Below are 15,369 nucleotides of genomic sequence, written 5' to 3' on the forward strand. Positions count from 1 at the left end.
ACCCAGAGAGAGCATTCAGTGTTGGGGAGGTTCGGGGTATGGTTAGCCTCGGAAGACCAGAGTTCTTTGCACTATTTATTGGCTGTGATATTGAGCCAGTTGTTTAACTTCTGAGCCTTTATTTCCTTATCTGTCAATATCCCAGGGTACCACAGAGCACTAGACAAATGGGAGATGTGGATTCAAAGAAGTCCAGTTTTCCTTTCCCTGTCTTCATCACTTCTGACTAGAAAGAAAATAGGTAAATTATAGGGCACAGTAGCTGTTAAAGTGCAGGCCAGCTCTTTGAATTTAGCCTGCTGGGATATTAATGTGTTACCTACATGTTATACCCTTAAAGTGGATAGATGAGAATAGAATGTTTACTAAGAGACTTCTTGGGGAAAACAATTCCAAGTGTACTTAAAAGAATGATTTCTTTCCCACATTATTTGCATGCACATGAATCTATTTGTTGTTCAGTCTCTAAGTCATGTCCAACGCTATGCAGCCCCGTGAATTGCAGCCCGCCAGGCTTCTCTGTCCATGGGGATTTCCCAGGCAAGAATACTGGAGTGGGTTGCCATTTCCTTCTCTAGGGGATCTTTCCAACCCAGGGATTGAACCCACATCTCCCACGTTAGCAGGTGGATTCTTCACCACTGAGCCACCTGGGAGGTCCATGTGAATCTATACCTCTCTTCAGTTTACTTTCGTAGGCATCATATACTTAGGTCTTATATTTTGATCCACTCTTAACAATCTGCCTTTTAATTGGTGTCAGGTTTGGTTTTGTTTTTTAACTGTTTTAACAGTTCGCTCTCATTATTTATGTGATTAATTGTAAAGGGAAGAAGTGTCCTGAGTTACAAAACCTAGATTTCTAGATCTATTAAAGTGATATCAAAGAAATGATACTAAGTTTTCTGGCCAACTTTCTCCTGACCTTTTATTTATGTATATAAAATGATTTCAGTATAATCCTTGCTTGAAAGAAAATGTAGCATAGAGAATTTGAATACTTGCCCTTTCTCTGACTTGCTTCATCTGAGGTTGTTTCTCTGGTGGTTATAAGTGGTAATTTGAACCAGTTCTACATCATCTAATCAAAACAATGTTGACAAAATAAGCAGTTTTCCATGATGGAGAAGGATATTGAGTGAGCACTTAACTGGCAGCATGATAGCCCAAGTCACATTGATCAAGGTTTTGGTTCTCTTAGGCCTTGAGTTTTTGTTTTGTTTTTTCCTTTTAATTAATTTATTTATTTTAATTGGAGGCTAGTTACTTTACAGTATTGTAGTGGTTTTTGCCATACATTGACATGAATCAGCCATGGCTGTACATGTGTCCCCTATCTGAACCCCCCTCCCAGGCCTTGAGTTTTATTAATCAGAGGAGCCCTAAAGGGATCCTGTACATCAGAAAAATCTATTTAAGAAGGGTGGAAAGGATCTTAATTAAGTCACTTATTTGATATTTTCCCTTTCCTGGCCTGTCCAAAGTATGTTCTGTCACAGGAGAAAACTTCCACCAGACCTAGATTGGTGGACTCATCATGCATGAATCTTCCCTGCTCTTCTTGTCATTTCCTGTCACTGGTATACTTGTGAAGTTTTCTAACATGATATTCTAATCTTTAATGTTTTTCATGTAGGAAACCTATGAGAATATCCCAGGCCAGTCGAAGATCACATTCCTTTTACAAGCCATCAGAAATACAGCAGCTGCTGAGGAGGTACTTCTTTAATACCTGAGAAATGTGCCTTTTTTTTTTTTTTTACAAACAAGTTGGGTATCAGATGGTGGTCAGAGTGAGTAATGCGAACTGTTGTTTACTGTGTAGACGTTACCAGAACTCTGAACTTAATTCGTTGTGAAAAGCTACTTGGAATGATAATTTTTTAAAATACTCTGTTTTAAGAGTGAGAATTTCTTTTTTTCCATGTAAGATGGTGTATCTCGAATGTTTTCGAATTAATGGTTCTTAAATAATTACATACAAATTATTAAATTTAAGTGATTTTTTTAATAGTTATAAAAATTTTTCTTCCTAGGAACAGTTCATTCTAAAGGAGGAAATTGAGTTCAGTGTTCTAATGTGTTGCCAAATGAAAAAATACTTTATGCTTAAGCTATCTCTGGATGGTGAAGAATTTGTGCTACAGATGCGTAAGAACAAGGACACACTTTGTTAGAATCCTTTAAAAATCATGATTTTTAGCAAATTACCTAGCTTCTGTACTAAATTCAAATGTATAGTTTGTTACTGCTCTTCTATTCGTTTAACAGCCAACTTTGTCTTCTCAAAAGTAATATCCTTGTGTATAATGAATGTTCATTGAATAGCCTCCCTCATGGAAAAGGCATCAAAATACCCAAGTCTAGAAAACTTACTCCAAGTAAAAAACATTGCATTAGAATTTTGTAAAGTGATACTTTATTGCTAGCAGTCACATTAGATGTAAAATGCTTCTATTAACACATGATGGAAATGAAGTCACACTCATCTTCTTATAGTGTTACACCTGCCTTCTAGTAGGTCAGTTTAAGCTGGCAATTTAGTGCTTTCCAGTACCACTTAGGAAACACTATAAATGTGCCTCAGTTTTTTAAAACAGGTGATAAAAGACACTTCTTCACCTTTGTAACATACTATTTTTCTTTAATTTAAAATGTCAAATGTGAGGAAATGTCAAATGTGAGGAACAAACATAGAAGTAACTTAAATCCCTAAAATAGTTGGCTGTTTTAATTCTTGAAGATCGATGCAGGTTAGCTATGAAACGTTTTCAAGCCAAGAATAATGTGAAAATTATTGAATTTTATCTTTAAAAACCTATTTTGAACCCTCTTTAGATCTTACTTTGATTTATGAACTAGCCTCAGAACCTCCATAAGTCAGTGTATGTGTGAGAAGAATTGCACTAATTTTAACCATTGTTTAACCTCTCTTGAGGGGCTTCCCTGGTAGCTCGGATGGTAAAGAATCTGCCTGCAGTGCAGGAGATGCAGGTTCAATCTCTGGGTTGGGAAGATCCCCTGGCGAAGGGAATGGCTACCCACTCCAGTATTCTTGCCTGGACAATCCCCATGGACAGAGGAGCCTGGGGGGCTACAGTCCATGGGGTTGCAAAGAGTTGGACATGACTTAGCAACTAAGCACTGCGTAGCAACCTCTCTGAATCCTTTGTAGAGCATAAATTAAATTTTTCTCTCTGCCAGAAATGATTCCAAGTAAGATTCAGATAATGGAAAAAGTGGAAATTTTTATGGCTTTTTGTTGTCACAATATCAAAATAGTTACAGGGATCCATGAGTACTTACAGTCCAGAAAAAAAGAACATGAAAAATTCAGTTTAATATTTTCAGTGGTTTATTGACTTTTGATAAAATTTTAAAATGGCATTTGTTTCAGCTTTCTTTTAATAATCTGAAGGACTATTATGTAGGAAATGCCAAATTTAAATACATTTTACAGATACGAAAATGGGTTAGTAATACACTTGCTGAGATTAGTTAGTACTTTTTAGGTGTGCGGAACTTGTAATATTTGCATGAATGAAATATAAAGACAAATGGATTTGATAGCATTTTATGTAAGAGGCTAATGAAAGGGTAATAATATAGTAAGATAGGCCAGGCTGGGAGCATAAGATTAAATAGGAAAGGTACTTGATATACTGGAATGAGAGCCACATAGAGACATAAGAAAAGACTTATTACAGGGTTTTTGACTTACATAAGATTTGCTTTTCTCCAAAGAGAATATTAAAAATACAAATTAAAGACAGGTTCATCATTACCAGGATTCAAGGTGTAATACGCTCAGGGCTTTTCCTCAGCTATAAACAAATAGCCTTTGTATGGCATTTTCTGTACAAAAGACTAATGTGATTAGAAAGATTTTTATATTTTTTATGTATTTTACCTTTTTTTAAACAAAATGCTTTTGAAATGAACTGTAAAAATAGAATAGTGAAATATATCAATGACAGAGTGAATGTAGTTTGTTGGAAATTTTTTCTCCAGTAAGACACCAGGTCATTAACAATGTTATCTATTTATAGGCTAGACAAATGGCTGCCGTTCTCCTAAGACGTCTTTTGTCCTCTGCATTTGATGAAGTCTATCCAACTCTTCCCACTGATGTTCAGACTGCCATCAAGAGTGAGCTACTGATGATTATTCAAATGGAAACACAGTCTAGCATGAGGAAAAAAATTTGTGATATTGCTGCTGAACTGGCCAGGAATTTAATAGGTGTGTATGCAAATACAGTTATCATTATGTTACGGACGAAAGTGAGTACATATTTCTTTTTTTGTTTCAGTGGAATCTTAGAGGACGAATCACAAGTACTTGAGTATCATTTATTCTGTTCAAAATGAGAGTGATTGTGGATTTTGCGTTTAAAACCAAACATTACAGATGTTGTGAAATGCAGATATAATTCTTACCTCTTAATCTTCAAAACCATTTCTCTGTAGAGAAATAATTTTCTAGTTTACTTTACAATTGTCAGTTTTATCTTCCCCATAATCTGTAGTTTTGAAAGTATAGTCTAACTTACAAACCTGGCAATAGAAGTAGAAATCATGGACTCCAGGAGATTTTGTGCTGTTATATTTGTGTTTATAAATTAAGCACGTGTGCTTACTATACTACTATAGTTTGTTATTCAGTACCACAAAATATTTTTAGAAATTAAGTTAAAACATTTGAAAATGCATTTTATCAGCAGCCAGATCTTTTTTTGGTCACACTTAAAACAGTAGTAGTATAATTGGATATGCTGTTACTTTTTTTTTTTTTTTGACAGAATCATCATAAACTCTCTTCACTTAGGTGGTATTTTTTAAAGGTTGAAAAGAATAATTCACTAAGATAAGGCTAACTTGGAAAACATTTTTAGTTGTGCTTAGTGAATTATGACATGACTTTTTAAATCTCCTTTCCTGGTGGCTCAGTGGTAAAGAATCCGCCTGCAATGCAGGAGATGCAGATTTGATCCCTGGGTCAGATCAGAAAGATCCCCTAGAGAAGGAAATGGTAACCCAGTCCAGTATTCTTACTTGGGAAATTCCGTGGGCATAGCAGCCTGGCGGGCTGCAGTACATAGGGTCACAAAGGAGTCAGAGACGCCTAAGCAGCTAAACCACCGCCACTAGTAATGCGTATGTTCAACTTACTGATACAGCCAGTTCTTGAAAATTAATAGGAAATGTGTTAAGTTTTTAAGTAAGTTCTAAACCCACAGAAACTTGAATTTTTAAGTAACTTGGGAAGTTCTATTTTCAAATTTTTTGCAGATGAAATTTTTATAGGTTACATCACTCCTAACTCAAAATCACTTAATAATGGAAAAAGTGCTCTCTCCATAAATTTTTCTGTTATCCCACTTCTCCTTTCAGAGAAGTTCAGCAAATATGGGGGCGATTTTTAAGAAAGAAAAAATGCATAACATGTCTATATTCTCTGTAACTCCTAAGTTCTTTGTGACAGTAAAACCAACAAGTCTTAACTGGTTCAGTAGATTTTTGTGGTTCATTTTTATCGCAAGGTATCACAAAAATCTGTGTTTTGAAATCTGTTTAAAATGTCAACACATTGATAACATCCTGTAGCACTTAAAACTGCAAAGCGTGAACAGTGCTCTGGGATTCCCATTCTGCAGTTTGTAAGCAATAAGTATTTTGGTTTCAAGACTTGTTATCAGATACTTACTTTGCCTACTTTTTAGCCTCTTTAATAGCAATAATATGTGTGAAGGATTCAACTAGTCACATAGTCAAAGTGTGCTTTCTTTTCTCCAAATCCCCCTCCTGAGAAATAACCACCACTAATACCTGTGCTTCTGTAACCCAGATTTACACAATTGTTTTTTACTAGATTATAATGCCATTTTATGATTGAAGGACTTGGTTTCATTAAAATTTTTGTAAAAACAGAGCAAGTGACACTTTCTATAGCCACATATTTTGAATGAGGCTTCTGAAATGAATTCACCGTCAATATTTTGAAGTTTAATTTACACACCTTATGCCTGGATTTCTTTACTTTTAGATGAGGATGGCAACAACCAGTGGCCTGAAGGTTTGAAGTTCCTTTTTGACTCCGTCAGCTCTCAAAACATGGGACTGCGGGAAGCTGCCCTTCATATTTTCTGGTATATACATTGGGCTGATAAGCTTGGAAAATTTAATGTTATAAGTGCCCGAAGTGCATTTTAATTGATTGTTTTACTCTAGTTTAACGTTTTAACCTTAAAGAATGCCTCTAGATAACCTTTGTACTTTTGTTGGAAGCAAAATTGGAAAGAACAAAGCTTTTCATTTGATATATAACTGAGGAGTCTCTGCAGTTTTTATTCCTTTCCTTTGTCCTTTATGATTCTGAAAAAATTTCTGGGACAGTTTGTTCTTCAAGAGATTAACAGTACCAACTGTAACTTTTAGAAAGCCATTCTAATATTAGCATCTGAAAGAAAAGAAAGAAAATTGTGAACCCCCACTGTCTTGGTCTGTGACCAAGCTTTATAAAAATGTATTTTAATTATCTCATTTATAAGCAAATGATCTAAGTTTAGAATTAAATGATTGTCTGCATTTAAAAAGTGTGGCCTAGTGTACAGTTCTGCATTTAAAATAATAATATATAATTGAATTTGTAACTTAGCAAGATCTCTCTCTTTTTTTTTAATGAGATCTACGTTGAACCTCTAAAGAAGGGTAGATATGACACCATTTTCTACTTTAGTTGTCAAATGTATCTTGTTTCTATCAAAGGTCCAAACTGGAGAATTAAGTAAAGGTATTCAGTGTAATTATTTACCAGATTTAAAATAGAGCAGAATGTGGACTGCCTGGATACCAGGGCTGGAAGCAGCTTGTGAGCATGGTTAGTATAGTTACCCCTGAACCCCAGTGCTTGCTCTTGTCCCGTCCTGCACTCCGGATCAGCTTCCTGCTGAGACAGGGCAGTAAGGGTAAAGCAGAGACCTGGGCAGGTGTGCTCCTGAGTCCCCTCTTCTCCCAGTCTGATCTCCTCTGCTGCATTGTTTCTGTTCACCCAAGCCCAGAGTAGAATTGCTTGGAGGTCGGGTAGGTGATGTTCAGCCTTAGGGATTAATGTAAACTATTGAGTCATGTAAATAAACATAGAATTAGATGTTCTAGCTGACAACTTACTAAGATATAACATAGTTTTCAGAGGATGTTTTTTATCGTATTTTCAGGAACTTCCCAGGAATTTTTGGGAATCAGCAGCAACACTATTTAGACGTCATCAAACGGATGTTAGTTCAGTGCATGCAAGATCAGGAACATCCATCGGTGAGTAATTTCCATTCCATTAATATTAACACATAATTTAATACAGCATCTAACTTGTGAAAGAATCTGTGTGTTTGGAGATTGTCTTGGCTCTTATACTTGAAAATATAAATACTAATGTTACTGATAAAGACAATTTCATCTTGTGGAAGGAAACTTGAATTTGCACGTCTATCAAAAATGTCTCATGTTTGGCATTTGTCCTGTCTTCATTTCAGATCCGAACATTATCTGCTAGAGCTACCGCTGCGTTTATACTTGCCAACGAGCATAATGTTGCTCTGTTCAAGCATTTTGCAGACTTGTTACCCGGTTTCTTACAGGTAAGAAAATAGGTGATAATTATATCCTTAACTAGTTTTCTGTTGCTTAAATTCTCATCAGAGTTCTGTATTGCATTCATTTATTCATTAAATATTTATTGCCTGCTATGTGCCAACTAAGGATACAGCAGTGAACAAAACATGCACGTTTCTTAATATGTTTTGCCTTTGATATACCTTGGGTCTCTTCGTTTCAAATTTTTTCTTTAAGGCAAATGATAATAAGCAACATATGCTGATTATTGAGTATATAATCACAGTAGGTTATTTCTATTAGAACAACCAAATAACCTATGAAATGCTCATTTTACAGAAGGAAAAGCTAAGGAGGGGATAAGAAACTTGCCCAAGGTCACAGTGTTGAGTGGTGCATGGTGGAGTTGTGCATAGTTGAAACCCAGATTGGACCATTTAACAGTCTTTACTGTTAAATACAGGGCTTGTGACAGTTTATATCACAAAGTAATTTTACAGTTAAACATTACTGGAAGCCAAGGATAAATTATTATTTTAAGGACATCTGCCCCAATGAGAAAGTAAAATAAACTTGGGGAAGTTAGAGTAATTGGTCTCAACCTTGTCAGACTTCAAACCTCCTTTTATAACAAGTATTTTATAATTTTCCATATTCTCTCTTAAAATGAAATGAATTTGTGTGCATACAGCTTATGTACGCATATAAGTTTTTAAAATATCAATGTATGGTTGTAAGTGGATACAAAGGAAAAAGAGAAAGTAATGTCTAGTAAAATGATATGCTTTTCCACGTATAAATGCTAGGGCCTGACCCAACACAGATATAGGAGACTAGGTGATTTCTACACGGTCTATACGAATGCAATAGCTAAAAATGTGGACTGATAGATATTATTGGCAATTTGAACACCATGATTTGTGTTACTCTTGGTGTTTTGAACTGGTGATTTCCAGAAAAGGTACGGTTCCAGATGAAACAAAATACGGGTTCCTTCTTTATTTGTACAGTATCTGCATTTTAGGGAAGAAATATATCATAGTACATTAAAACAGGCAAAAAAGAATTTGTGAGTTAGGGTCTAGGTTGAGACCATTATAAATGAGTTTTTTTATATATATGTTTGACATAATCATGTAAAGATGCATAATACGGTCAAATGAATTCCTCATAAGCGTTAGTGTCACGGGTGTGGGACATCTAGTACCCCAGCCTTTCCATGTCCTCAATCTTGTGACAAACAAAGAAACACCCCTGAGAGAGATAGTGCCCTATTGAGGGCCAGATTAGAGAGGGTTTAGGGAAACTGAAATGGCACCCCACTCCAGTATTCTTGCCTGGAGAATCCCAGGGATGGCGGAGCCTGGTAGGCTGCAGTCCATGGGGTCGCTGAGAGTCAGACACGACTGAGTGACTTCACTTTCACTTTTCACTTTCATGCATTGGAGAAGGAAATGGCAACCCACTCCAGTGTTCTTGCCTGGAGAATCCCAGGGACAGCGGAGCCTGGTGGGCTGCCGTCTATGGGGTCACACAGAGTCGGACACGACTGAAGTGACTTAGCAGCAGCAGCAGGGAATCTGAAACTAAAAAGTTCATATGTGATGGAATTGCTGCCAGGACTTAGAAACTTTTTTCCCATGATACTAAGCTGAAAAGATAGTTTAGTCAATGACAAAACATTAGCTGATGAAACGAATGTTTTATATTACTGACACATCTTGACTTACTATTTAATTTTGTATTTTTCTTGTCTCAATTTAGAGTAAGTTAAAATGTTAGCCAGAACTTCTAGGAGTTATGGCTGTGATATAAGCAAAGGTAGATACAGAATGCTACATTAAAATTCCACAGTGACTGAACTTGTCATTAAAGAGAAATACAGTATAATTGGACACTTTAAATATATCATGGGATCTAGTATTTACTATCTGTATGAATTTTGGAAGGACAGAGAAAAGGAGATTCCTTCTGGTTGTGAAAACACTTCCTTGCCGGTCTTAAGTTTTGTCGTTGTGGTTATTGGAGATTGACTGGTTTTAATTTTGACTTAGGTTTAAATCTTTATATTATACGTTTGTAGTTAACGTTAGACTAGAGTAAAATATGTACGTAGTTGTAGGTAGAACATCTGCATAAGGTTGATTGCAAAGTTATTTAGTGAAAAATAGCACACAAGCGTTTCTCTGTTGTCCTTTCCTCTTGATACTCTGGCTAATGAGGCATCATAAAGTGACTGTTGAACACAGACTTTTTTTTTTTTTTTAATCTATTTCATCTTTTCTAGGCTGTAAACGACTCCTGCTACCAGAATGATGATTCAGTCCTAAAATCCCTTGTTGAGATTGCAGACACGGTTCCAAAGTATTTACGTCCTCATTTGGAAGCCACTTTACAGCTGAGTCTAAAGGTAAATTAAATAGTGCAGTGAATGTTCTGTTTCTTGTTTTCAATGAATCAACTAAATGTGTACAAATGTATCTTCTTTGTAGTTGTGTGGAGACACTGGCCTCAATAACATGCAGCGCCAGCTTGCCCTGGAAGTAATTGTGACCCTCTCTGAGACTGCAGCTGCTATGTTAAGAAAACATACCAATATTGTTGCACAGACAAGTAAGTCAAAAGTCTAAATAGTTTGTTTTAAGGTGGAAAAATTGTCGGATAGGTTTGCTGAGAGTTGTGCAAGGCCACAGATTTATTGGAAGACTGAACGTCCTTTCAAACTCAGGTGAATCTGTGAAAATGCACCAATACATTCTTAACTGCATAGGCCCGACATGATGGCTATGCTCCAGCACCCTGAAACCTCAGCGTAGCAAGCGTGGTTTGTCATACTTGGAAGTAAACCAAAAGATGTGTAAGACCTCTGGGGAAAATTGGGTAACATATTGAAAGACTAATAAGAGAACCCAATGTCAATACCCTTTAAATTAACCTAAAAATTCAGTATAATTTCAGCCCAAAATTATAATAGAATTGGTCATGATAAGATAGAGTCTAATGTAGGGCCTGGAGTAGCCAAGACAATTTTGATGACTGAAGTGCAGGTCTTGCCTATCAGCTGTGAAGATTTAGTTTGTTGATGGTGCAGCTATAGACAGATGAATCAGATGGGACAAGGTGGCCCAGCAGCAGATCTGCTCATGTGGAAACAAATTGAACTTTGATAATTCATCAAAGATAGTTTGCACGACTGGTTGTTTCTATGGGAAAAACATATTCGAACCTCAATTTTCAGTTGATTAGACACGAAATAATACAGATACATTTTACATATAAAGCTTAATAGTAGAAAGTGATTTTTTTTTTAAAGACAGAGTCAAAATCATAAGTGCAAAACATTGCTAAATTTGTACTAAAACAGTTGTTTGACCAACCAAATACACCATAAATGAGATCAAAAGATAAGCCAGACTGGAAGAAAGTAGTTGAGTGCACACATCAACAGAGTTTTGCTGTGCAGAAAACAGTGGTTGGAAACAGGAAATTCACAAAAGTTATAGCTGTTGAACACTGCTCAGTCTCAATAAACACGAGTGTAATTGTGGAACACCAGTTGTCAGAGTTTGACATTGTCAGGTGGTGGTTGATGAAGGGTGTGGGGCAGAGAGGACTCACGGGAGACGTCACACCTGTGACATAAGATCGGCCTCCTTTTGAGCTTCCCATAGGAATTAAGTTTATGGTGCCACTATGGAGAGCATTTGAGTGGGTTCTAGTAATAAAGATACTTGTAACAGTTTCAAGCACAGAAACAGAGAGGAAAGATTGATTTGTCCAGGGTTGTATAGCCTGGTTGTACAGACCGGGTTTAATATATGTTCTCTTCCTTTTCCCAATGCCCTGAACGTGCTCTTGTCAAGGAGATAGGTGTATCTCATCAAAGCACAATTTTGCCATGTCCACCGAAAGGTTGATGTGTTTATGTAATGGAATGCTGTGAAGTAATTCAAGTGAAATCCATGTGTCTTGAGAAAAAAGCAAGTTGCCGAAGGGTATATGTACCATTTATTATATAGAAAATAAAACCTTTGAATACTGCTATATGTTATACACAGAGAAAACTGTAGTTCAAGTGTAAAAAAGAAAAAAAGTTTGATAATGAGAAACACTGATTTTATCACGGTCTTACTTCTGATGAGGGAGGAAGAAAACGTAACAGGACTTGGAAATTTTGATTTTTCGCCTTAATGTTTACTTCTTAAAAAAGAACAAAACATAAAGCCAGGGAGATGAGAAAGGTGAAAAGAGAACAAGCCACATGTGGGGAGCACAGGCAAATAAGTTTTTTGTTTTAGTATGTCCTTTGTGTTTTACCTCTTACAATTCTTGTGGGTGACATTGACAAAATCATAGCGTCATGGTCTTTGGGTATGAAGTAGTTCTTTTCTTTAGTTCCGCAGATGTTAGCCATGATGGTTGACCTTGAAGAGGATGAGGACTGGGCAAATGCAGATGAACTGGAAGATGATGACTTTGATAGGTAATCACATACCCCGAACACTGTACGGAGCTTCCCTGGTGGGACAGAGCGAGGCCAGCTGGCGGTGAGAGCTTAGGGTTACAGGGTCTGTCTCTGCCCCACGTGGTGGTCTACAAACCTGAGGTTAAGCTTTTAAATTTGAAACGTGGGACATTTTGGCTTTCTCCATTGTGTGTTTTCCTATATCAAATTTTGTAGATATTTATTTCTAGTGAAGGTAGCTATCTTTTCTACCCTGTCTTACTCTAAACTGTTCGTCATGTCAAGAATTTTTTAAGAGTACTTTCAGAAATATATATGAAGGAGCTCTATTGTGGTAAATACCTTTGTGTATGTGTAGACCTTAAGTTATAATAGTTGTTTCAGCAGATTCCTTGTGTTTTCCTCATATAATGCAAGTTAAATGTAGAATAGAAAAGGGGCAATGATGGTGAGATTTATACACTGGATGACAGTAACACTGAACTTACTATTTCACTTGTTTTGACTCAGTAGGCACCCATGAATACAGATTCCTATGGAGAAGTCCCCAAAATGTATATTCACTGTGAAATAGTGAAAATGGCCCCTTAAACATGTATGAAACATAGTGCCTCAGAGCTACCGTTTTAATTGACCTTTCAGTGGGCCTGAGGGTTTAGTGTCCTATTTTAAGTGCAGAAATGGAGAGGAAAGATTGAGTGACTTGTCCAGGGTTTATGGCCAGTTAGTAGACTGGACTTAAAACCAGTTCTCTTACTCTTCCCAGGACATCAGACTGCCTAACCTCCTTTTCTTAAAAAGAACTGAAACTATTTCCCTGAAAGATTGGTAGTCAGTGTAAGCTACTTTTACAGATATAATTAAAGACGTTCGACTTCGAAAATATATGGTGTATTTTTGAAGCTTGATCCTGTCATTAAAAATAACTGACTTTTGGCCTGAATACCCTATAGAAGTATATGAAAATAATCCTTGACTGGAAACACCTAAATAGGGCTGAAGAGGAGACGGGGCTCTGATCGAGTTTCCTTGTCCTGGTTCAGTTACTGTGATGTGTTGCTTCCTGGCTTTTAATTTGCCCTGTAAAAGGCACTAAGGTGTATGTGATGTTAAGAAGCTATTTTTTTCTGAACTAGATAAATAAGATTTTATCTCTGAGTAAGCAGGACATAAATACATTTTCAAGGTCAGGCTAAGTCTTAAGAGCCTGTTTTCAAGGTCATGGTGTTGTCTTTCTGGTCTTACCTTCACAGAGCAGTTAGAGGTCATGTACGTGGCAACTGCTAATCTTGAGGTTCTAAAACAATAAATGTGCAAAGGCATTAATGCCCAAATTCCTTCGATTTTCAGTGAAAAAACTGTAATTGAGTTTCACTTACACATAATATTTTATAGGGCAGATTGCACCCCTTTAAAAGATGAATAAGCTCCCAGTTTAGAGAAAATCACATACAGGCTCAGCACCCTTTTCTGTTTTCTGTGTTCTGATAAGTTTGAAGACTATATTTCCAGGAAATGTGATTCAGAGGCTCTCCTAAACACTGCTGATCCCTCTGAGTCTTCAGAGTGTCAGAAGCTAAGTTTTAACCAGTGAGTGGGGACAGAGGGAAGTCGTGAAAGATCAGATTCAGACATAAGACTTTTAAACTATTGATGAGGCATGATAAAAATTTTATCCACCCCCCCCCCACCCCTTTTTAAATTCTAGGGGTTTTAACCCAAAACTTCAGTACATATGTTAGAAAATACTACTCGAGCTATTCTTCTTCAGTGTCGGTTTAAAAACACGTCCGTGCAGTGTCCTGTTTTTACGTGTTTCTGTATGTCAATTATATTGTTCTCTGTGTAGCAATGCGGTTGCTGGTGAGAGTGCTCTAGACCGGATGGCTTGTGGACTCGGTGGAAAGCTCGTCCTGCCAATGATCAAAGAACACATTATGCAGATGCTTCAGAACCGTAAGCTATTACCTCTTTGAAATGCTGGAATAGTGGAGCTTGGCTTAGACTGTGTCTGAAAGTCAGTCTTTGCCTTTTTATATTCTCTGTTTAACCTACTTCTCATATTGATAAAATACTACTTAGTCATCTTTAGAAGCACTCAGTCTTAACGGTAAAGAATGTTTTTTCCTCGATACTGCAGCTATTGCTCTAGTCTCCCTCCTCAGAATTATTAGCTTCAGTATATAGGAAAAAGTTTTTAATTCTAGGAAAAATTGTTTTACTCCCTAGTCAGAAATACCTAAGTTCAAATTTAACGTACCAGTATTTGCAGTGTTTATGAAATATTAGTGTATTTGGTTTAATTTTCCTTCATCTAATATCTTATTTAAAAAAAATAAAATGCCTTGTACAAATCAGAGGGGAAGCCATGTCAGTATTTGTTTTTATAATTTAACAAATACTTGGTCACTAGCCTTGAACCATGTAATTTTTTTCAATAAGAAAAATTGTCATTTTTGTGTTTTATATTACAAAGTGATTGTGCTTGACATATTTTAAAAAGTTCAAATCTGAATTGTATAAACTGAAAGGCCCTTAACTGAGATTCAGAGGTGTTCACTGTTAACGGTTCTCTGAGACTTGAGTCTCTGTCCTCATTATGCACAAAGGCAGCTGTGTTTAACGTGAGTAAAGCACCCAGACCCCATGCTTCTGGGAGCTTCTGCCCCACAGCGCATCCTGTCACCTCATGATAACCTCCCATTCGCTAAACAGCGACACAGCGCTGCACAGTTCCCCATTAAACCGAACAGTTTTGTTCGTAATAAATAATGCCACTGCATACATTCTTACAGAAGTCCTGGCTTACCTGTATTAGCGTGTATGTTTGTAGCGTACATTGCAGGAGACGGACTTGAGGGTCCAGCCTTTGATTCTGGGTCTTAATAACAGCTTCATACCAGCCCTTATGCTTTTTATTAAGTAGGTCCTCCTTATGCTATAAAGCTCTTATGTATTCTAAAAGGGCATTGTCCAAAACCATTGTTTCTTTAGGATGATGGTGATTTTACATCTGGGTCTTGGACAATAGGTTCCCCTTTTATTACCCCTAAATTTTGAAGGATTTTTCCCCAAACAGAGACAGCATCACAGGCTGGTCAACCTATAAGAGCTAGTAGAGAGAGTCTAGCTTTTCCATTTTTAAGATGAAGAATGTAAAGGCCAGAGATGTGAAAGTTTGCACAACGTCACCCAGTTGTCATTGTTTCACACTGCTTAGTGCCAGTCTTCAAATATATTGTGGACCTGCTCATTTGCAATTAAAGAATTTGATTGTAAGTTTCTGCTACAATA

The 15,369-nt window shown here is 36.8% G+C and overlaps 1 protein-coding gene across 2 annotated transcripts in view; it reads left to right on the forward strand.

Annotated features, from left to right (window-relative positions):
- Positions 1-15,369, forward strand: part of IPO5 (importin 5) — a 58,741-nt gene that overhangs the window by 23,612 nt on the left and 19,760 nt on the right. For both annotated transcript variants that reach the window (XM_061435248.1, XM_061435249.1), the window contains 9 exons: positions 1,637-1,717; positions 4,050-4,242; positions 6,046-6,148; positions 7,217-7,313; positions 7,532-7,636; positions 9,898-10,020; positions 10,103-10,223; positions 12,006-12,093; positions 13,925-14,031. In XM_061435248.1, the coding sequence (XP_061291232.1) occupies positions 1,637-1,717; positions 4,050-4,242; positions 6,046-6,148; positions 7,217-7,313; positions 7,532-7,636; positions 9,898-10,020; positions 10,103-10,223; positions 12,006-12,093; positions 13,925-14,031 (1,018 nt within the window). The remainder of the gene's footprint in view (positions 1-1,636; positions 1,718-4,049; positions 4,243-6,045; positions 6,149-7,216; positions 7,314-7,531; positions 7,637-9,897; positions 10,021-10,102; positions 10,224-12,005; positions 12,094-13,924; positions 14,032-15,369) is intronic.

The sequence above is a fragment of the Bos javanicus genome, chromosome 12 (assembly GCF_032452875.1).
Source record: "Bos javanicus breed banteng chromosome 12, ARS-OSU_banteng_1.0, whole genome shotgun sequence".
Taxonomy (NCBI): Eukaryota; Metazoa; Chordata; class Mammalia; order Artiodactyla; family Bovidae; genus Bos; species Bos javanicus.